The 24378-nt window shown below is 42.2% G+C and overlaps 1 protein-coding gene across 4 annotated transcripts in view; it reads left to right on the top strand.

Moving 5' to 3' along the window:
- The window catches only part of LOC126457767 (protein BTG4-like), a 69450-nt gene extending 47954 nt beyond the window's left edge, over positions 1-21496 (top strand). For 3 of the 4 annotated variants that reach the window (XM_050094334.1, XM_050094335.1, XM_050094333.1), the window contains exon 4: positions 18053-21496. In XM_050094334.1, the coding sequence (XP_049950291.1) occupies positions 18053-18445 (393 nt within the window). In that variant the 3' untranslated portion in view covers positions 18446-21496. Of the gene's footprint in view, positions 1-6948; positions 7100-18052 lie in introns of all 4 variants that reach the window. The other variant, XM_050094336.1, reaches the window with a different exon arrangement.
- The last annotated feature ends 2882 nt before the right edge of the window (positions 21497-24378 follow it).

Consider the following 24378-nt stretch of genomic DNA (forward strand, 5'->3'; position numbering starts at 1 on the left):
GGGTGACTTCGGTCACTTTATTTAACTGCCTCAGATAAATATACCCACACATACACTTTCTGGTTCTGGTATATTTTATTCGCTACACGTATACCCTACCACTTCCATAACAATCAATTTAATCTAACAATATATACGAAAGTTACGATCAAAATAACAACAAAACTGTCCGAAATCACCCCGTTTGACGGTACAGAGAACCTTCAATACGTAGCGTTATAAATATGGACTATTATCTGAATAGGAAGCTAGTTAACATTCAGAAGCAGAAATATTAAGAATGAATAAGTAAAAAGTCCTAGGTGTAGCAAGTGCAAGTGTGGAGAGTAGTCAAGAGTGAGGGTGATCAGTTGATTGTGAAGTATTAGTGACAGTAATTCATAGTAATTTCTCAGTAAAAACATTGTTACAAGACTCATTATGGTAGTTAGGTACAGGAAACTATTGATGCGTAGTAGTGACTTTCCAGAAGATTCCTAAAAACACATTGTTACTATTATAGGCCCTCTGTCAAATGCACTAGAAAGGAACCGAATTGAATAAAAGTTCCACACATATTGTCATTATTGGAAACTCTCCTTTATATGATATGTCGAAAGGTACATATTGGCTTATTGCTTTCACAGTAGGTATTTGTTCACACTCCATAAAAGTCTAGAAGTGAACATTCAGGCTCCAAATGTTCTCAAAACAACTGAGCAATGTATATAAGGGAAGGGGAGTCACTGCCAGGTAGTCAGTTGGAAAGCTACAATCATTGCAATAACTTGGAAGTGATAAAAAGTGAACAACTGCGATTATTGGCTATTACCACGGACTTCAGTCAGTGTTGTGCTTAGTGATATTTGAAGTACGTGGAGTGTGATCGTGTGTGTTTTAGTGCTAAATGTACTAGTGTTGAGTTTTTCATTGCGAATAAAGTGGCATCTAATTTACCTACATCGTAACACTATAATAAAATGGCTCATTATGTAATAAGAAAAAGAAAAGTAGAAACATCTGAAGATTCCTGTCACCATCCAGCCACAAAAACACCACCAGATGTACAGGCAGAGCCAGCCCAGTACTTTGTCAAAACTTCCACAACAAAGTTCATTGATTGAGTCCGTTAGTCCCACAGATATTGGCAATTGTTTGAATATAATAGTGTCAGGAAATATTAGTGATGATATAAAACACAAGCTTCTCACAGCTTCCAGGAAACCTGAAAAAGGTTACAGCTTTCATACTTCAGAGGACAAGAGGGGACATGTTGAACGCAGACAAGTGCACAATAATCACTGAACAGTATCCATGGCTGGCGTTCTCACAAGTTAAAAAGGGACTTCTTTGCATTAGCGGTTCAGTTTTTGTGAATAATAAAATGGTTGGAGGAAAGAAATCCGTTATCGCCAAGAAGCTTGTGGCTGAACCACTAACAAAGTTTGCCAAACTTACTGGTAAAGATGGTGACCTTGAGACTCACTCTCAGCTCCAGTAGGATGTTCAAGCGTCAACAGATGCAAAATTATTTTTGGAGACATAGACAACCGCGAACTGGAGGTCATAAATAAATTGTCAAGACAGAATGGAAAGTATTAGGGAAAACAGAGACCATCTTGTACCTATAATAAAAACAATCACGTTTCATGGAAAGCAAAATATTCCTCTGTGGCGGCATAGAGATGATGGAAGTCTATTAGAAAACGAAAATGATTGTGAAAGTATAGTGAGTAACGAGGGCAACTTTAGAGCTCTTTTAAGATTTAGAATTGACGTTAGACACTTGCAACTAAAACATCACCTTGAGACCACTAAAGCAAACACCACTTCCATAAGTAAAACAATATGTAATGAACTTATTTCATACTATGAAACAGTGATGTTATCGAGAATTCTGGAAGAAATCAAAGATTATTGTTATTACGGCATGATCTTCGATGAGACCAGAGACAAAGCACACATCACCCAACTGAGTTCAGCTGCAAGATATGTCGATGATGGCAGCAAATTACACAAAGATTTTTGGGTTTTGTTGATATCCATAAATACAATGATAGTAGTGGAAACATTGACAATGAACCTCAAGAGGGGTCAAGATGAAGAGTGTAGCATTACTGGTGAAGTATTAGATACTATGATTCTAAGGAAAGTGGAAATCCTTTCTCTGTCACTGGAGAATTGTGTGGGTATAGGCTGTAATGATTACTCAGTTAATATGTCAGAATTGAAAGGTTCTGTGGCTAAAATGAAAAAGAAAGCTATCAATGCGCAAGTAGCACTGTATCAAAGTCATCAGGTCAACATCACTGTCTTGCAGTTGCAAAGTTACGAGGCTGAGAAACTCACTTGGTACTGTTGAAGTAGTAGTATAGTTCTTTACTGCGTCTAGCAAGCGGTTCGCAACATTGAAGAGTCACCTAAAACACTCGCTGCAGTCACATTGTCAAACAAGATGGGTTGAACAACATGATGCTGCTGTTCAATTCACAGCTGATATCGGAACAGTTTGCAAGGTTCTTAAAAAATACAGTGTTGGAGGGATAGAACAACAGCTGCCAAAGCCAATATTCTCCTCAGAGCTCTCACTAATTGAGTGACATTATGAGCCTAACACATCCAGCCAGCAAAATCTTAAAAGGCCCTAGCTTGGACATCACGATGGCAAAAACAAAATTAGATTTGACGCTCAAGGTGTGCGACGGCATGAGAGCCAATGTTGATGGCCACTTTGCTCATGTTGTTGAAGAGGTGAAGGCAGTTATGGAAAAGTTAGACATGGAGATGAGTGTTCCCTGTCTTACAGGCAGACAAAGACACAGGGTAAACTGCGATCATAATGATGATGCTATGACATATTGGAGAAGAACTGTTTTTATCCCAACACTGGACCATGTTATGACTGACATGGGAGAATGTTTTACTGAAGAAAATATTTATCGTTTAAAATTCAACATACTTTTGCCCTCATCATCATCATCGTCATCAGTTATCTGCTATATTATCAGGTCCTTTGCCTCTCCATTTACTGCGATCCATTGCTTCCTTCTTAAGGCTGCTGTATGTTGTACCGTCCATCATGTCATCCAGTATCTGGAATCTCTTCCTTCCTCGCTTCCTTTTCCCTTCTACATAACCTTCTAAAACTGTTTTTATCAGTCCGTCATTTTTTCTTAATATATGCCCAATCCAATTTCTTTTTCTTCTCTTTATTACATCTAGTAACTGCCTTTTCTCTCCCACTCTTCTCAGTACCTCTTCATTTTTTACTCTGTCCATCCAACTTATTCCTTCCATCTTCCGCCATGTCCAGATCTCAAAAGCCTCCAGCCTTTCTCTGTCTTTTTTCCTCATAGTCCATGTTTCAGCGCCATATAGAAGAACACTCCATACAAGACATTTTATGAGTCTCTTTCTTAGTTCTCTGTCCATACCGCTGCAGAAGATTCTCCTTCTCTTATAAAACGCCTCTTTTGCCATTGCTATCCTTGTTTTAATTTCTGTGGTGCACTTCCAGTTGGTGTCTATCCTGCTTCCAAGATACTTAAAATTTTGCACCTGTTCTAGTTTTTCTCCATTCAGCACAATTTTTAGTTCCTTATTTCCTCCTATTGCCAATACTTTTGTTTTATTTGTGTTAATTTTCATTCCATATTTTTTTCCGTTAGTTGCAATGGTGTCCACCAAATCCTGTAATTCTTTTTCCCCTGTGGCTAGAAGGACCATGTCATCAGCAAATCTCAAGCACCCTACTCTTCTTCCTCCAATTTCTACTCCTTCGTCATCTAATGAGCATTGGTCAATCATATTTTCCAAGTACAGGTTGAAAAGAGTAGGTGATAAACAGCATCCTTGTCTTACTCCTTTCCCTAGTCTGATCCAGTTTGTACTTTCTCCTCTCACTTTAACTGAAACTTTTTGATTAAGGTACAATGAGTTTATAAGTCTTCTGGTTTTCCAGTCCACTCTCTTTTCCCTCATAATAGTCGCCAGCTTGTCCCAAACCACATTGTCAAATGCCTTTTCTAAATCGATGAAGCACATATATAGGTCTCTTCCTTTTTCAATAAACCTTTCTCCTAAGATTCGTAGGAGCCCTATTGCATCTCTGGTGCCCGTATTCCATCTAAAGCCAAACTGCTCCTCGCCGAGATTCTCCTCTATTACTTTTTCAAGTCTTTTATTAATTATTCTTAACATCGCTTTGGCTGCATGTGAAATGAGGCTGATTGTCCTGTGCTCGCTGCATTTCTTGGTTCCTTGTTTTTTTCGGCAATGGAATCATTACTGTTGTCAAAAAGTCCTCAGGCCATTCACCACTGTCATATATTTTATTACATAACCTCAATATTTCTCTTATTCCATTGTGGTTCAAGCATTTTAGTATTTCTCCCGGTATTGTATCTGTACCTACTGCTTTGCCATTTTTCATTGCAGCAATAGCAGACTTTACTTCTTCCATTATGATGGTCGGTCCTTTCTCTTCATCACTTACACTGTTGTGTGATTCAAGTTCCAGAGTTTCTGGTTTGCTATTTGTGTCATATAGCTCTTTTATATATTCTTCCCATCTCTGGAGGACATCGTCACGATCTTTATACACTACCTCTTCGTCTTTACTCAAAATTTCCATAGTAGCACTTCCTGCTCTGTTTTGTTCCCATGTCATAGTCTTTACTCTGTTGTATAGTAAGTCGTATCTTCCTTTCCTGTCCAGTTCTTCAATTTCATCACATTCCTCTTTTAGCCATTTTTTCCTAGCCTGCTCTGTTTCTCTTCGCAGTTCGTTATTTAACCTTCGGTATATCTTTCTTGAATCTTAAGTGTTCTTGTTTTTCAATTTTCTTCTCTCCTCCATCTTGGAAATCATTTCTTGTGTGACCCATGGTTTTTTTTTACCTTTTCCCTTTTACATATCCTATATTTTGCTGTCCTGCTTTAATGATTCCTTCTTTCAGCATATTCCAGTACTCGTTGGCCTTATCAGGTGCTTCTTTGTCTCGTAATGTGTTTAGAAAGTCCCGAGACAGCATTTCTGTAATTTGTTCTTTGTTGGACCTTATCTTCTCTAGATCCCATTTCTTCACCATTGTCGCCTTTTTCAGTTTTTTCATTCTTATTTCTATTTCTGCCATAAGTAAGTTGTGGTCACTATTAATATCTGCACCTGGTAATGTGTGCACCTTCTTGATTCCATTCCTGTATCTTTCTTCTACCAGTATAAAATCGATTTGGTTTCTATATTTATCCCCTGGTGATTTCCAAGTGTAGAGCCTCCTCTTATGGTTCTTGAACCATGTGTTTGCCACTATCAGCTGCCTTTCCCTGCAGAAGTCAATTAACCATTCACCTCTGTCATTTCTCTTTCCAAGACCATGACTGCCTACTATGTTTCCCTCTTTCCCTTCTCCCACAATGGCGTTCCAGTCTCCCATTACTATTTTGCAGCATTTTTTATTTTCGTCCATTATTCTCTCTATTACATTGTACGTTTCCTCTACAATTTGGTCGTCATGTTCTGAAGTTGGCATATACACCTGGACAATCAGTAAATCTTTTTGTGCTCCTTTCAGCCTCACACCAATAACCCGGTCATTTGCATACTCTAAATATTCCACACATTTAGCCAATTCCTTTGTCATAATCATTCCTACTCCATTAATTCCTTTTACTTCTCCTCCTGAGTAGTAGAATACATATTCATCTGACTGCAACTCTCCATGTCCATTCCATCTTACTTCAGCAACTCCTACGAGGTCCATATGATTCTTTTCCATCTCTCTTTTAAGGTTTTCTAGTTTTCCTGCTTGTAGCAGAGTTCTGACATTCCAGGTACCAATTCTCGTTTTGATTTTTTGCCTCCTTTCAAGTTGTCCCCCCCCCCCCCCCGGAGATCCGAATGGGGGACTATTTTACCTCCGGACACTGATTTAACATGAGAGGAAGCCATTTTTTGTGCATAAAATGGAGACTGCATTATGCAGGGAAGATAATCTGCGGTGGTATTCCGTTGCCTTCCGCAGTTCTGGAGGCCGCCCCTAACATGGGATACAGACACCTTTTGCAGCCGCCCGCTCCGGGTCAGACACTGCATGAGAAGTATAGGTTGGAAAATGAAAGACCCCCTAGCCCTCGAAACCTAATAGCGTCAGGGTCGGAAAAGAACAAGAGCTGGCCGAGGGTGGCCAGATAGGAAAGATAAGAGTGAGGAGCCTGGCATAAGTAAGTGGAAGCAATGCCAGGACTCAGCTCGGGGCCCCGTGGTCGCCAGCCACGTATCACTAGGTGTGACTCCCTGAGGTAACTTTTGCCCTCACAACTACCAAAACATGATGGTAATGATCTGGCACATAAATTGAATCAGTGCTTAACTGAATTACCATTCTTTGAAGAAGAATCACTCTTTGTGATTGAAAAGATACTAATGGGAGAAATTCTTCAATACAAGCAAACGAGCATAAACATCCTTCATGATCGTGATTCTGCTATGCAAGCATTGTCTGTTTGTCCTAGATCTGACTATGCTACTTTGCACATGCTGTAAAAAAAATATTTGCTTGTGTACCTACATCTGTTGCTACAGTAGAAAGAAGTTTTCAACATTGCAGCATACAAAGATATGGCTGAGGTGACAATGGAGGAGGATCAAATTCATAGCTTAGCTCTGTTGAACATTCACCCTGACATTGATTGTCCTATTGACGATGTAATTAACAAATTTGCCAGGAAGGATAGGCATATAGAATGCATCATTTAAGGAAGAGAACCACAATTGTAACTTTTTTATATCATAAGGATGGCATTGTCTTGTATATGTGTGTAATCAGTTTAAATAAAACTTTCTTAAACTTTGCATGTGACTTGATTATTTTTTATCACGGTAAAAGTAAAGGTAGCTCAAGGTATCTTTAGCGTCCCCTCCTTGAGGTTTTTCTGTATCCACCACTGTCCTGTGAACATCTACTTCAGATGCTGCCACTGAACTTCCATCCATGGAAATGTTGTGCCAACCATACGGCATCACCCCCACATGTGAACAGCTCCTCTGTTGTCCCACAAGACTCACTGGCTCTTGTATTTGGTGGAGGTAACAGGACGTTGAGCCCAATTTGGGTTCCAGGTAAATATAAAAACACATACAGCGATACTATCCCTACAACTTAGCTTCAAAGAAAGACAAGCCTACATTTATAGCTAGAGGCACTTGTTTGTGGTGAAAATTTGTGCTCGATTTCTTCATTTTTTTAAAAAGCTGTTTTTAGTATATTTTCGGTATTTTTATATCATTTCGTCAATAATTTTGCTTAATTTTCTTTCCACTTTTCAGCAATAAAAGCTGAAGAAAAAGTCATTGATAGCATATTTGCAATGAAACAATTTTTTTATTTTCTAAAATGAAATTTTCACTCTGCAGCAGTGTGTGCACTGATATAACTTCCTGGCAGATTAAAACTTGTGCTGGAACGAGACCTGAACTCGAGATCTTTGCTTTTTGTCGGCAAGTGCTCTACTGACTGAGCTATCCAAGCACGACTTGTGACCCGTCCTCATGGCTTTACTTCTGTCAATACCTTATCTCCTACATTCCAAACTTCACAGAAGCTCTCCTGTGGAGCTTGCAGGACTAGCACCCCTGGAAGAAAGGATATTGTGTAGACATGGCTTAGTCATGACCTGGGGTTGTTTCTGGAATAAAATTTTCACTGTGCAGTGGAATATGTGCTGATATGAAAGTTCCTGGCAGATCCAGACTGTGCGCCAGACAAAGACTTTAACTCGGTACCTTTGCCTTCCATGTGAAAGACGTCTACCGACTGAGGTACCCAATCAAAACTCACTACCCATTCTCACAGCTTTACTTCTGCCAGTACCTCATCTCCTATGTTCCAAACTTGCACTTTCCTGGAAAAGACAAAGGTCCCAAGTTCGAGTCTCAGTCCAGTACACAGTTTGAATCTGCCAGGAAGAATCACCTTTTATTTTTGCGTGAAAAACATGAAAATTATACATCTGATGAAAACATACACATCAAAGCATGAATGTCTGAAAATAATTTATCCTGCCACTTTAATATGTTGGGGCCATCATGTGTAATCTACAAATCTTTCTGAGAAAAACAGGGATATCATGACTTCAGTATTACTGGGAGTCAGAGCTGTTCTGTCAATAATAATTTGGGTATATTGAAAATGACCTCTCACTACGTCCACCCATGGTAGCTGAGTGGTCAGCACAATGGAATGTCATACCTAATGGTCCGGGTTTGATTCCCCCCTGCGGGTTCGGGGGTTAGAATAGGCCCACGGTATTCCTGCCTGTCGTAAGAGGCGACTAAAAGGAGTCTCAAACGTTTCGGCCTTATGTGATGGTCCCCTGTCGGGTTTGACCTCCATATCTCAAAATTTTTCCGAAGAGCGAGCCGATTGGGGAAGGGCGCCTTACTTGGTGCATTGTGTCCGTGTTGTGTTGAAAACTTTCGCCATCTTATTCGTCGTTGCATTGCAGTCTTGCCCGCTCTCCATCTCTTGGGCATCGATGCGCCCCTGCGTGCACTTTCTGCCAAGCACTGTGCGGGGCCATTTTCTGCACTGACGACGCCCATGGACCACATGTCACCTAACATCCAGCACGGTAGCCAGTCCGTTGTGGTGGGGCCGCCATGTACCCTCTTGGTTGTAGCCCCCTGACAACACAGGGATCGCTCTACTGATGCCTGCGCCGTTCACTCCCCACGTATGCCCATCAGGACTCCCGGCAATGGCCATCCTGCCAGGTGGCTATTGCTGTGGCTGGGTGGCGCCCGTGGGGAGGGCCCTTGGTCGGAGTAGGTGGCATCAGGGCGGATGACCCGCAATGAAGCGTGGTACATCATCTCTCGCTGGCGGCCAGCCGCCAGCAGTCTCTAAGCGTTCTCGGGCTCAATTTAATGCTCAGAAGTACGATCCGAAAACGTTCCCCTCCCTGGCCACGCCGTGGGAAGAGCGTAAGTCTCAGGATGGAGGTAACAGTTATTCGCCCCGATTCTTAGTTTGCACGAGAGCTGATGGGGAGTCTTTTCTCTCCACAAAGCCTCAGTTCTTCGTCAAGCATTTAGAGGACAAGTTTGGGGAGGTGGAGGGCTTGTCTAAAATGCGCTCTGGGTCAGTACTGATACAAACGGCATCCTTCGCCCAGTCCCGCAGGTTACTTGCTTGTGACAAGTTGGGGGATGTTAACGTTTCTATTACACCACATAAGAGTTTAAATATGGTCCAGGGTGTTATTTTCCATAGGGATCTCCTTTTGCAGTCTGATGACGAGCTGCGCGCCAACTTAGAACGTCGAGGTGTTCATTTCGTCCGGCGCGTTCATCGGGGTCCGAGGGACAATCAGGTTGCTACCGGTGCCTTCATCTTGGCCTTCGAGGGTGATACGTTACCGGAAAAGGTCAAGGTGATGGTCTACCGATGTGATGTCAAGCCCTATATCCCTCCCCCGATGCGGTGCTTCAAGTGCTGGAAGTTCGGCCATATGTCTTCCCGCTGCACTTCCAGCCTCACATGTCGCGATTGCGGACGCCCATCTCATCCCGATACTCCATGTGCCCCGCCTCCCATCTGCGTCAACTGCGGGGAGCACCATTCACCTTGCTCGCCTGACTGCAAAGTCTTTCAGAAAGAGCGCAAAATCATGGAATATAAGACCCTGGACCGGCTGACCTATACTGAGGCCAAACGGAAATATGACAGACTCCATCCTGTGAGAATGACATCTTCTTATGCAGCTGCTACAACAACTGTGCTAGCTCCATCAGTTTCGAGACTTCCAGCCAGCTCGATAAGCAGTAAGACTCCTCCTGCCCCCTTGCCCGTGGGGGGCTCTACCCAACAGGTTGCTCCTGCACCACCTCCCTCAGGAGCAACCTCCTCCCACCCGTCGGGGACGTCCGTCCCCGCTTCTCAGCCGGAGAAGCGTCTAACTTCTTCGACTACTCTCGCCCGTAAGAGTTCCCTTGGGACCCTCCCTTCCCAGGGTTCCACCAGCGGGAAGGATGACGGCCACCAGTGGCATAAGTCCTCACCAGCGGCCGGGCGTAGGGCTTCACGATCCTCCTCTGTCCCGGAGACTGAATCGGTGAAGCCTTCCCAGCCGGTGAAACCCAAGGATCAGCGAGAGAAGTCCAAGAGAAAGACCTCTAAGGCCAAAGAACTTGCGGTGGCACCAACCCCACCGCACCTTTCGCGCTCTGCGTCTGAGGATGAAGTCGAGATTCTAGCGTCCGCTGAGGACCTTGATCTCGCTGGTCCCTCAGACGCCATGGATGCCTCTCGTACGGGTACTGAATCGGTGGCAGTGAGTGAACACGCGGCGTAAATTGCCTTCCCAGTCCTTTCACGCCTTTCTCAGCCATGGACAATACCATCCTCCAGTGGAACTGCGGCGGTTTTTTCCACCATTTAGCTGAGCTCCGCCAACTTCTCAGCCTTCGCCCTTTCTTCTGCATTGCTCTCCAGGAAACTTGGTTTCCAGCGATGCGAACCCCCGCCCTCCGTGGCTATCGGGGTTATTACAAGAACCGAGCAGCTTATGAAAGGGTGTCTGGTGGCGTCTGCATATATGTCCTTCACACTCTGCACAGCGAGTCTGTCCCTCTCCAGACGCCTTTAGAGGCTGTCGCTGTACGCGTATGGACGCCACAGGCTGTTACCATCTGCAGTCTTTACATTCCACCGGATGGTGATGTCTCGCAGCATGTCCTGGCTGCACTGGTCGCCCAATTGCCGCCACCTTTCTTGCTATTGGGCGACTTCAACGCCCATAACCCTCTGTGGGGTGGGTCAGTGGCCACAGGTCGAGGCGCCATCGTTGAACATTTGTTGTCGCAGCTCGATCTCTCGCTGTTAAATGATGGCGCCTTCACACACTTCAGTGTGGCGCATGGCACCTACTCCGCCATTGACCTTTCCATCTGTAGCCATAACCTCTTACCGTCTGTCCAATGGAGTGTGCATGATGACCTGTGTGGTAGTGACCACTTTCCGCTCTTTTTGTCACTACCACAGCGTCACTCTTCTGGGCGCCCTAGCAGATGGGCTATGAATAAGGCTGACTGGGATTTGTTCTGCGCCACTGCCGCTTTTGAGCCTCTCTCTACTGATGACATTGATGCGGTGGTTCAATCTGTCACCACCGGCATCGTTACTGCCGCCGAATCTGCCATTCCCCGTTCTTCTGGGTCCGCTCGGCGGAAGGCTGTGCCTTGGTGGTCGCCTGAGATCGCTGAAGCGATTAAAGATCGCCGGCGGCCGCTCCAGCGTCACAAGCGACATCCCTCCTTAGCCCACCTTATCGCCTTCAAACGGCTGCGTGCGCGGGCCCGCCTCCTTATCCGCCAAGGCAAGAAGGAGTGCTGGGAGCGGTATGTGTCCACCATTGGCCTCCATGTCACTCCCTCGCAGGTCTGGGCCAAGATTCGCCGCGTCTACGGCTATCGGACCCCTGCCAGCGTCCCTGCGCTCTCACTGAATGGAGCAGTTTGTACTGACTCCGACGTCATTGCAAATCGCTTAGCAGAGCATTTTGCTATGAGTTCCGCTTCTGCGAATTATCCCCAGGCCTTCCGCTCCATTAAAGAGCGGATGGAACGTCGGAGCCTTTCGTTTCGCACCAACCACCCAGAATCTTACAATGCTCCATTTAGTGAGTGGGAATTTCGCAGTGCCCTCGCTGCTTGTCCTGATACCGCTCCTGGGCCAGATGGCATCCACTGTCAGATGCTGAAACACCTTTCAGTGGACTGCCAGCGGCGCCTTCTCGATCTTTACAACCGTCTTTGGGTCGAGGGGGAGTTTCCGTCGCAATGGCGGGAAGGCATTGTCATCCCCGTTTTGAAACCTGGAAAGAACCCTCTGGAGGTGGACAGCTACCGTCCCATTAGCCTCACCAACGTTCTTTGCAAGTTGCTTGAACGGATGGTGAGCCGGCGCTTGAATTGGGTACTGGAGTCTCGGGGCCTTCTGGCTCCATCTCAGGGTGGGTTCCGTAACGGCCGCTCCGCCGCCGACAATCTGGTGAGCCTGGAGTCGGCCATCCGTACTGCCTTTTCCCGTCGTCAGCACCTGGTCGCTGTCTTTTTTGACATGCGGAAGGCGTACGATACGACGTGGCGTCATCACATCCTTTCTACGCTTCATGGATGGGGTCTTCGGGGTCCTCTGCCGATTTTTATCCGCAATTTTCTGTCGTGTCGTACCTTCCGCGTGCAAGTCGCGGCCTCGTATAGTTCCTCCCATGTCCAGGAGAACGGTGTGCCACAGGGTTCCGTTTTAAGTGTCTGTCTGTTTTTAATAGCCATTAACGGTCTTGCTGCGGCCGTGGGAAACTCTGTCTCCGCTTCCCTGTATGCTGACGACTTCTGCCTTTACTACAGCTCTACTGGCATTGCAGCTGTTGAACGTCAGCTACAGGGCGCTATCCGTAGGGCGCAGTCTTGGGCTGTAGCGCATGGGTTTCAGTTTTCGGCAGCCAAGACCTGCATTATGCATTTCTGCCGGCGACGTACTGTCCACCCGGAGCCGCAGCTTTCTCTTAACGGCGAACTTCTTTCGGTGGTGGCATCACACAGGTTTTTGGGGGTGGTTTTCGATGCCCGGTTGACTTGGCTGCCTCATATCCGGCAGCTCAATGCACTGCGATGTTTGAGCCACACCCGCTGGGGAGCCGACCGCTCTACCCTGTTACGGCTCTACCAGGCGTTAATCCAGTCCCGTCTGGATTATGGGTGCCTGGCATATGGCTCAGCATCCCCGTCTGCGTTGCGGGTGCTGGACCCCATTCTCCACAGCGGGATACGCCTTGCCACTGGTGCTTTCCGCACCAGCCCTGTGGACAGCTTACTCGTGGAGGCAGGTGTCCCTCCACTGCGTTTCCGACGCCAACGTTTGCTGGCCGCTTATGCTGCCCATGTTCTAAGCTCGCCCGGGCATCCTAACTATCGTCTCCTGTTCCCGCAGTCAGTCGTCCATCTGCCGGAACGTCGGCCCCGGTCGGGTTGTCCGATCGCCATACGCGTCAAGGAGCTTCTCTCCGGGCTTGGGCTTGTCCCTGTTCCACCTCCTTTCCGGGCACCTCTGCGTACACCCCCGTGGTGCGTTCCTCGCCCTTGCCTTCGGCTAGACTTGGCACAGGGCTCGAAGGACTCAGTCCCTCCAGAGGCCTTCCGCCGCCGCTTTTATTCCATCCTGGCCACGTATCAGGGCTCTGGCATTGTTTACACCGACGGCTCGATGGTTGCTGGTCGAGTCGGTTATGCGCTCACTCTAGGGGACCATTCTGAACAACGTTCCTTGCCGGCTGGCTGCAGCGTTTACACTGCTGAGCTGGTCGCCATCTTTCGTGCCCTAGAGTATATCCGCTCCTGCTCAGGTGAGTCCTTCGTTATCTGTAGCGATTCCCTGAGCGGTTTACGAGCTCTCGACCAGTGTTTTCCTCGTTCCCGTCTGGTGATGGCTATCCATGAGTCCCTGCATACTCTTGCGCGTTGCGGCCGCTCTGCGGTCTTCGTGTGGACCCCAGGCCATTTTGGGATCCCCGGCAACGAGAATGTTGACCGGCTGGCGAAAGAGGCGACTAGAGCACCATCTCTGGACGTTGGCCTCCCGGAGACAGATTTGCGAGCGTTCCTACGCCGCAAAATTCTGGACCTTTGGGACACTGAATGGCGCGCCCTGCCTTCACGCAACAAACTTCGGGCCATCAAGGGGGCTACCGGTGTGTGGCGCTCCTCCTTGCGGGTCTCTCGCAAGGAGTCTGTTGTCCTCTGCCGGCTGCGCATTGGGCACACTCGGCTTACGCACGGCCACTTATTGCGCAGTGAGGACGCGCCTCTATGTCGCTGCGGCTCCGTTTTATCCGTGGTTCATGTTTTATTGGAGTGTCCGTTTTTAGCTGCGCTCAGGCAGTCGTTCGCACTGCCTGCCTCGCTCCCTGCCCTTTTAACAGATGACTCGGCTATGGCTGACTTAGTTTTACGTTTTATTCGGGCAGGGGGTTTTTATTCTTTAATCTGAGTGTTTCTGTTTTTATCTTATTGTTTTGTGTTGATTCTGGCCTTTGGCCTCCGGTTTTAAACTGATTTTTTAATGTGTTTCACGTGGTTGGCTTTTCCTTTTTTATTTCTCTGGTCGGCCATCCACCGTCACACTCTGTGTGCTTTTAGTTCGTTTTGTCTGGTCTTTGTCTCAGTTTCTCTTGTTCAGTGTCGTCTGTGCTCTGTTCTGTTACTCATTTTTTATTCTCTGTGGGTGTTTTTTTAGTACTTGGACAAAGGGACCGATGACCGTAGCAGTCTGGTCCCTTTAATCCCCCAAACCAACCAACCAACCGGGTTTGATTCCTTGCTGGGTCAGAGATTTTCTCTGCTCAGGGACTGGATGTTGTGTTGTGCTTATCATCATTTCATCCCCATCGACACGCAAGTCACCAAAGTGGTGTCAACTCGAAAGACTTGCACCAGGCGAACAGTCTACCTGATGGGAGGCCCTAGCCACACGCCATTTACATTTTACCTCTCACTATCAGCATTACTGACTGGCATCCACAAAGCCCTCACTGCAGCTTCCACAAAATGCTCATACTCTGATTTCAGGGAAAGAAGAATAGCAATTGTATCAACATCTTTACCTTCTCTATAAGAGCTAACTACTAAACCCTTTAACACTGTATGGTTGAAGATATTCTGATGTTAAAAGTTCTTGTAGAATGAGAATTTTCATCATTAGCTGAGAGATCTCAACACTCTAAATCACGGTCATTATGTTTCCTGGATCAAACGACTTACTGGTAGAAGAAATGACAATCTTACCTGTGTTGCACTCCATTAAGTGGTTGTTTTATCAGGCTTCTACTTGCAGATTGGAACAGGGATGTTAAATTTACTTGCATTTGCTTCTGCTGTTTATGAAGTTTATCCAAGATCATCTCTGAGTGGGAGAGGGGGGAGGTGGGGGCATCAGCTATAATTTAAAGCTTTTTGAACATGAATTAAAGGTACCTTGGAGCGCTCTAATGTCAGCAGCAAATTGCAACATTTTGAGCAACGCTCAACAAGTAAAATAGCTAGTCTTTTTTTATGTCAAGGATTTAAAATTGTGCACAGCAACAATCTTTTCCTCAACAGTTTCAACGAATTCTACTATATCATTGAGATATACTCCAAGGTACTCAACACATTTAAGCCATAAGTTCCACCTGGTGATGAAAGGAACAAGGAAAAGTTTAGCTCTTGTGTGTTTACTTCCATATTTCTGATTTAAGAGTTGAATGTATGCATGCTTCCTTTTTTGGGTATTGAGGAAGGTATGTTTTGCCTGCACAGCACAATGGTTTAAATTACAGAGTTCCACACCCTACACACTGCCTACCACATTTAGTTTGAGCCCAGCACTGCATGTGTACTAACCCTTCTGAAACTAAAACCCTAATTGCATTTATACACTAAATCTGAAGCTACAGAAACTAGATTTTGGTACCTACTGAATTTTAAAGTTTCTGAGTTACACTTACAATTGCTGTGAACATTCTGTATCATTTGCACTTGCAGTAACTTTTTACTTCCCCCAACAAACAACTTCCGAACTGTACCGTAACCACAACTAAGTACTTATGTCAGAACCATGAACACACACTGCCTTTTTTTAAGTCCGGCGTTTCATCACAAAGAATTGGGACTCTAATTTTTCATAGCTTCCTTTAATCCTTCCACCTCATCATTGATTCAAGGTGCAGAATCTTCCTGCGGTCTTCCAGACAAGGGCAAGTCTGCAGCACCTTAAAAATTCCAACAGACCTGATATTACAGTACTGTTTTAACACCATTTTAGGAATTAAATTGAATGAGGGATCCAGCATGCATTATGTAACCCTAAGTTTTATTGGAAGAGAAAAAGAGCATAAACACTGAGTTACTAATTTTCCATGGGGTACTGAAATCAATATGAAAACGCTCCTGTAGATGTACTTTGCCATTTGTGCTGCATGTATTGCACCTGCCGCTGAATATGTTTTTCAATGGTTTCAGCTCATGAGCCTTCATATTTTGCCGTGCCTAACAGCAGAATAATAATTAATGTACCGAGTATGGAAAGCATATTGAATTCGATTCCAATTCCCATGTAAATATTGCAAAAAATATAGTTATTTGTTAGATTGCATGACTCCTGATCTCCAACACAGCAAACACACGGTGATTGCATGTTGTTGTAAGAACTTGCACAACTGTAAATAGAAGGTTGTCAACTTTGATATGTCATCCAAAACTTCATGCAGTAAACATTATAAAATTCTGATGCATGACAGTTTGGTTAGGTTGAGTAGGTAACTCTATTTCTACACTTTAAAAGTTTTTCCGCATACAGTTGGCAGCACAGAAAGTCCGAATTTTGGTGATTCACCATGTCTCAAATTTTGTTCTTGTTGTGATAGTAAGGATTGTTTTTGGGGTGGGGTAGTTGGTTCTAGGCAACCACGAAGAAATTATCTTTCCTCCCAGCTAAGTTTTGTTTTTGTTACATAAAACCATATCTTTCTTTTTCTAATAACACCAGGATAATTGCTATTTTGAAGCTTCACAATCAAACCAGCACTCGTATTTCTTCCTCCAAAAGTGTGCAATATAAGAGTTCAGGGGCATGAAAGGGAAGCAGTGGTTGGGAAGTGAGTGAGACAGGGTTGTAGCCTATCGCCAGTATTATTCAACCTGTACATTATCAAGCACTAAAGGAGGTAAAAAAATAATATGAAGTAGGAATTAAAGTTCAGGGAGAAGAAATAAAAACTGAGGTTTGCTGAAGACATTGTAATTCTGTCAGAAACAGCAAAGGACTTGGAAGAGCAGTTGAATGGAATGGAAAATGTCTTGAAAGAAAAATATAAGATAAACATAAACAAAAGCAAAACAAGGATAATAGAATGTAGTCTAATTAAATCAGGGGATGCTAAAGGAATTAGATTAGGAAATGAGGTAACTTAAAGTAGTAGAAGAGTGTTCCTGCTTTGACAGCAAAATAACTGACAATGGCCGAAGTAGAGAGGATATAAATAGTAGACTGGCAATGTCTAGAAAAGCATTTCTGAAGAAGATAAACTTGTTAACATTGAATATAGAGTTAAGTGTTAGGTTGTCTTTTCTGAAGGTATTTGTATGGAGTGTTGCCATGCAGGGAAGTGAAACATGGATGACAAACACTTTAGACAAAAAGAGAATAGAAGCTTTTGAAATGTGATGCTGGAGAAGAATACTGTAGATGGGTGGACCACATAACTAATGAGGTACTGAATAGAATTGGGGAGACAAGAAATTTGTGGCACAACTTGACCTAAAGATGGGCTCAGTTGATAGGACACATTTTGAGAAATCAGGGGATCGCCAGTTTAGTATTTGAGGGAAGTTGGGGGGGGGGGGGAGGGGGGGGGGGATTAAAAATGGTAGGAGGAGACCAACAGATGAATACAGTGAGGATGTAGGTTACAGTAGTTATTCAGAGATGAAGAGGCTTGCACAGGACAGGATAGAGTAGCTTGGAGACGTGTATCAAACCAGTCTTCAGACTGAAGATCACAAGAACAACATATTAATGGGTATAATATGAAGCTCTATCAAAATCCCTTCTGTTAAAAGAAGTTAATAGATAATATTCAATTAATTTCCACCAACTGTTCTACATTTTATCGCATTTACTAAATGGCTTTTAAGTAAATTAAAATCATCTTGTGAGTTTCAGCATTGCCCATTTGTGTTTGCCACCTTTTTTCCCACTGCAAATGGTTATTGAGAAATATAACAAAGTTTCTCATTCAATCTGATGTTAATTTGAAATGTACTTCTGTAATGTAACACTCTTTCCTGTTTAGTATAGCTGTGGGCTCAATTTACCACTATATAAGGATGATACCAATATTTTTCTGCAGCAGAATCAGTAATAATAAATGAAATATATTAAAAGAAAAATCTTTTAAGTAATGGGTGGTAAGTTTTATTAAATGATAAGGTGATATGGTATAAATTCATGTATTACTAGAGTTTTTCTTGTTGCAGGTGATTCCATTTGCAGTAAGAGAGAAATCAGCGGTGCCCCCAACCACAGTTTCTGTCTCACTCTCTGTTCCACCCCCACCTTCCCCCACACTCCCCCTTTCACCTGCTTTACCAATTCGTAGACCACGTAGTAGGGGGAGTGGTAATATAGTGAGTCGACACCTGCCTAAGGCTCCTGGGGTTGGATTCCATGCAGCACCTCCTACCTTGCAAAACTGGTACTCTCTTATGCCACCCACAGTACCCATTCCTCCACCTCACCATCCTCACCAGCACCCACATACTCGCAACAAGAACCTGACAAATAGAGCACACCATGGACGATGGAGTGGTACTACGCACTCTCACTCGCTTTATAACTGGCAGTCACATAAACCAGCACTCAAGGTCTAGAGGCCATCCTACAAGCTCAACAAGCATCCAGACTTTATTTGTATCAAATTACATTATGATTCAAAGAATATATTGATATGTAAGTTTGAATGTTTTATTCTGTGTGTCAGACTGTGGTGTATATTTTATGTTCAAAGTATAAAATTCTTACTTCAATGTACGCAGTACATTTAAAACACTAATACTTACATGGGTTTTAAGTAAGCTTTTCATTTCTTAATTTCTGTTGTAAAAAGTCACATTAAAATTGTTATATAAATAAATATTTTATCAAGAATGTTTCAGAGCATAATTTGAATAAAATTTGAAAAATTCCACCTAGAATATTTGGTGCTGACTAACGCCATTGCACAAATTTTGTCACAATTTTTTCCATGTAATTCTGCTGTTAGAAGCACAATTCATTTAAATGGCAACCTGTTTACACTGTTTCATAGATTTATTTGTAACCTCATTGTGTCATACTGCATTAGATCTTCAGACACCATTCTGATATCAGACATAACACATGCATGACTGTTCATTGTATACTGTTAAATTTTTAGGTAATATGACATTCCTACTCTTAGTGTTGTCTATCTGCTAATGTTTCTCTTACCTGAACAATTCCTGTTCAATTACTCAGTGTACCACGTGGAAATAAAACAATATCAATGTGTTACCAGTCAAAGAAGAAATGTGTTTTTTGCAGTATACAGTATTGTAAATTTGTCTCGTTCAATGGACTGGATGTATTTTTAAAAAGTGTATGTGAACTGTGTGTACAGGAAGCCTCCATTGCATGCATTTTTTGTGTTATCTGAAAGTGTTGCCTAAAGTTACTTCGTAAGTCTATACCATTTGAAACAAATGGCCTGCAGGTACACGGTTAAAAACAAATTTGTATCAATGCAAAGTTATTTTCATGAGTAGTTGATTAATTGGAAATGTTATGGTTATTATTCTTTTAATGCTTAATACTTTAAATTTTTGCTGCTGTGGATAATTGTTTGGCCACATTCGTGATAATTGGTGCCGCCCTAAATAAGTGCCAAATTGGCATGACTTTGCATTGAATGGTTGTGTGTGACACTGCTGCCTGTGGTTTCAAAAACTTTAGTGTTTGTCTTGAGACAGTCTGTTCATATGATAACTGAAAGGCATCCAGCTTTATTACATTTCAGTATTGTGATAGCATTGCTTTCTTGTGCACCTTTACAGTATTGATGGTGATCGGCTATAGTAGGAAAATTAAATTCTCAAATATTTTCATAGAAAATATATTGAGAATTATGTCTTTCAGTATTTGAGTGAATCATCTCAGTTCTCAGTAACTGGACTGTCATTTATTTCTTATCATTATAAATGAATACTGATTGTTGTACTTGCATGGTTTAATAGGTAGTTTCCTTTTGTGGTCTGAGCAAACACTGAATGATCTGACCTGAAACACTGCCATCCACAGTGAACTCAGAATAGTTTTCATTTAAACAAATATGAAATAAATATTTTGGGCAACATGAAATTTTAATCAAAGAAATGAATAGACATATTTGCAACAAAATTATTGGCAAATGTTCGTTTGTGTATTGCAAATGACATTTTGCCATTACTCTTAGACAGAACAAGATTCCCGAGTAGCAGTTGTGATCAGCTTTGTATTCTTATTCTTGATTTCTGTGTATGCAGTTCCCTAAATAATATATTATTGATGTCATTTGGTGTGGGTGTAAATCTCGTGCTTAGCATTTTGGTGCTTTATTTCACAATGCAGAATTATTGTGCATAATGGATGTTTGACAATAACATATTCTTCTACAATGAGCAAATAAAATACTTCCATTTTCTCATCTTTTAAGTAGTGATGTTTTCCCATTAAAGTTTAATCATTATACCAAATGACTGGCTGTAATACCAATGCCTCATCTCCCATTGCAATTTCAGTACTACAAAAGATAAAGTTTTGATATATCTTCTGTCTTACAGTTTTTCACACATGCTACTACTGCGTAGCGGACATGACAGAAATTTCTGTTAATACTTGGTTTACTTGGCCTCGTGTAACATTCACATAGTGTTTCTTGACAATGTATATAGTATGAACATGATTATGATATTGATCAGACTCTGTACCTGAGCTGTAAAAATTAAAAAGCTAAAATTATCAATTTTAATTCCCTAATGGGTGTAGTGTATAAGAATAGTAAAACTGTGTGGTATTTTTTATGTTGAATAAGTCGAAAATACTTCACATCATATAGGTGTGCATGTTCATCATCAATCCTCAGGTACGGAACATTGCACTGAATGACTTACATGATGTGAAGTATTTGATACAGAGTAAAATACTAATTAAAAGATCTCTCTTTCTCTCTGAGTATGTGATAATATTTAGTTCTGTTTAAAAGCAGTGCATAAATCATTGGTAAAAAATGGAAGTGTATTTTGCAAATTCCACATTCCATTGTTAAATATTTCTCTTGTTAAGTACAGAAATATGTGTGAGAAGAAACAGTAATTACTTAGTAATAATTTACTATATGGAATGTGAGTGGCATTAATGTTAATTGTCTAATACTGCATGTTGTAAATTTACCCTTTTTATCTTCTGTGCATCATTTTTAGATGCATTTTAAGCATGTTTCAGCACCCAATACTTTCATTACTAAAGCTGTGGTTCTATGCTATAATCTGTACTGGATCTGAAAGCAGATTTGTAAATCATTGTAATTTTTAAAAGTTGCAATGTAAACTTTCTGTTCAGTGTAAGAGTAAATTAGAAATTTGCTGTTCTTGTATTTTGTCAGCACAGTGTGTAGTTAAAGTGGCTTCACGTTTCACATATTTCCATGTTGCACATTTCATTATATTTGAAAACTCACTTGTCTTCATTAAATTTCTTGCACTGTGGAATTTTTTTCTTCAATGATAATTTTTTTTTCTGCATACTTTCATCTGTTTACATAGAATCAAAAGAAGAAAGTTCATTATCTATCTTATGTTCCTATATTTCATTTTAAAATTGTATATCAGAATAATTAGATACATTAGTGCAGACCTTGATGTTTCATAATTGTTTTGTACTTTTCAGAAGTTCGTACAATGTATGAGATTGTATATTAAGAGTTACAGCAACATAGATAGTTTTGCATCAGAACAGTGTGTTTTTTTTTTTAATACTCCCATATTAATTTAAATGATCCCATCATTTTGTCTCAGTTGCATGTTCAACATTATGCTCTGTGAATAATACATACACTGTAAAGATTTGGATATGTGAAATCCCTGACTGTCACTGACATTGTAAAAGGACCCCACCATAACAGTGGCCATTAAAACAGGTTTTAATGCGTATTCCTGGGTTGGATAAAAACACACAACAGAAATTCAAAATTTTACATGTGCAGTTTAATGCCAAGAGGTTGAATACAAAATGTGATTGAAATACAACATGAGATTTAAAAAAAGGAATGTACGCATAATACACTAACAACTTGCAGGTGTCAGTTGTGTTCATAATAGAGCTAGGGACAACGAAGTTTTTCCGTTGTAGGTGATTACTTTTCATATGTAATTTTGTCATAACATTTCAATAACATGTGCTATTAGGTGCAACTTGATGTCTTAAGGTAGCTCCTTATGGATGCACTTTTGAATGTGGTATCCAAACAGTTGAACTGTCCTCAATAATTCTCAACACTCATAGAGTGATATGTAATAGGCTCACTAACAAAATAAGAGTATTAGCCCCCCACCCCCACCCCCTTCCAAAATATCACACTAGTCACATTAGGGTGCTGTAGAACTGGTACCAGACTTCAGCAAGTCGTAACACCACCCGCAAACAGGGGCTATTGTATTTGTATGTGTCTGTGGCTAGACTGTGGATAAACTTGCTTGATTTACTGGTGTATCTGAGAGGATTTTCAATGTATCTAGAGTACTACTCGCATTTGGCGAAAGATCAGTGACCATAAAGAGATCCTAGCAGACAGGGATCGGAGACAAATCTCACATTTTGCAGTGACAATTTCAAACAAAACAGGAACTGCTGCTGTCAGTGAATGTTGGTCCATCTCAGCCAATCTCTGAGTGAACATTGTGAAGAGAACTGCTTGACTGGGCATTTAGTCACGTATCTCGCAAAAGGCCTTTGCTCTCAGTTGTGATAAAGCACATCTCCAATGGGTCAAACAACACAGTATCTGAGTGGAGGTATATTGTGTGCTCCAGCAAGTCACAGTATTGGCCCCTTTCAAATGATGCAAGGTTTCTTGTGCACTGATTGCCCATTGAGGCATTTTAACCTGCAGAGTGTAGTTCATGCCAGAGATGGGACTGTGATGCATTAGGAATGCTGCTGAGAGACCATAGTAGATGTATAAAACTTTTATTACAGAAAGGTCAGGGGAGGAAGAGCTGAGTTATTTACTTATGCTACAATTATTTTTGCTTTCATAATAATTTTTTTACTGAAAAATTCCTTTCGGGTGTCGCATATAAACACACACTTGATATGAGTACCTACGTATGACCACAATCTGTGGCCTAATTCTACAACCAACAAAAATTATTCTTGTAGCTGAGAAAGATCTCTACAGTACAAGAGTGCAATGGTGCCTATTTCATTGACACAATTGTTCATGGCCCACAGTACAATCCACCTTTGAACCTCTCTCCTTGAAAAATGGTGGCCACTGTCTTCATATTGTCGGATTCCTGAGGAGAATATTCCTTAAATTAGTGATGCATGCTGTTCCCACTGAAACATGTATTTCCTCCAACTACATCTGCATCTCAGAGATCACTTCTACAGCATCTTTCAGTGGTAGAGATTTATACTCTAGGCATTCAACTGCATCAGGTAGTTCATGGAAATGCGCTAGCGTTTGGCATAACACTAACCTGTGAAGAGCGTGTATGGGTTCAGGTGGAAGGGGAATGTTTGAAGCTATAACTGAATGCTGGTAGGAATTTTGAGAAATACTTTTGTAACAAGAAATTAACGAACCTATTTCTGAATTCCTGTGCTAGACAGAGTAGGCCATGGGTAAGGTGAATGGAACTATTGTACTGGGATAAGAATTCTTTCAGTGTTACCCCCCACTTTTAACATACAGGCAGTACAGTCTGTTAACAACAGCAAAAATTTCTCATCCGTATATTCTCCTCGAGGATCCTGGATAGTCTGGGCTACAGTGCTGTGATTTGCCTTCTGCAGTTCTTTACACTGGAGAGTGAGAGGTTTTCCTGGTGCTATGGAATGTTATTTTCCTACCATGACAGCTAAAAAAGTGTGACAACTGTCAGTGGTCTTGTCAACTGAAAGCCAAATATAGTGGGCACCAATGTCTTTTTTTATCTTCAGCAATAGCTCTTTTTTTTTTTCATAGGCCTGTCTCAAATAATCTTTGTGAAGTGTCAACGCTTGTGGCATATTGCGGCTGCTGATACTGTCCAGAAAGCTCTTAAAAGTGGGGTTCTTTAGCTTGTTTCATGGCACATAGCCGACACTAAAGCTTCATGTCCACTGCACTACTTGTCACTGTGGAAGTTAATGGTTGGATCTGTTGTTTGTTCTTAATCCTAGTGACACTCATGATCCGAGCTGTGTAACTCTTGTGTTGAAGGAAATGTGACTTTATAGTGGCTTATCTGAAATTAAAACACACACACACCAGTGAAATGGCAGGGGTGGAAAAAAGTAAAAAAAATGAGCATGTAAAATAATCTTATCAGAAACAAATTTTTAATTTAATTTTGATTTGATGATGAGAGGGAAGAAGACTGGTAGATAAAATTAATGTTAAAAATAACCTGTGTTTGTTGACTTGTTTTTGACAGGCATGGCAAAAAATTACATGGCTGCCAGTTGTGAAATTTAAGTCTTCTCCAATCCACTGCCAGTGGCTAGTACACTGGACTCGCATTTGGGAGGACGATGGTTCAAACTG

Source organism: Schistocerca serialis, chromosome 2 (assembly GCF_023864345.2).
Source record: "Schistocerca serialis cubense isolate TAMUIC-IGC-003099 chromosome 2, iqSchSeri2.2, whole genome shotgun sequence".
NCBI lineage: Eukaryota > Metazoa > Arthropoda > Insecta > Orthoptera > Acrididae > Schistocerca > Schistocerca serialis.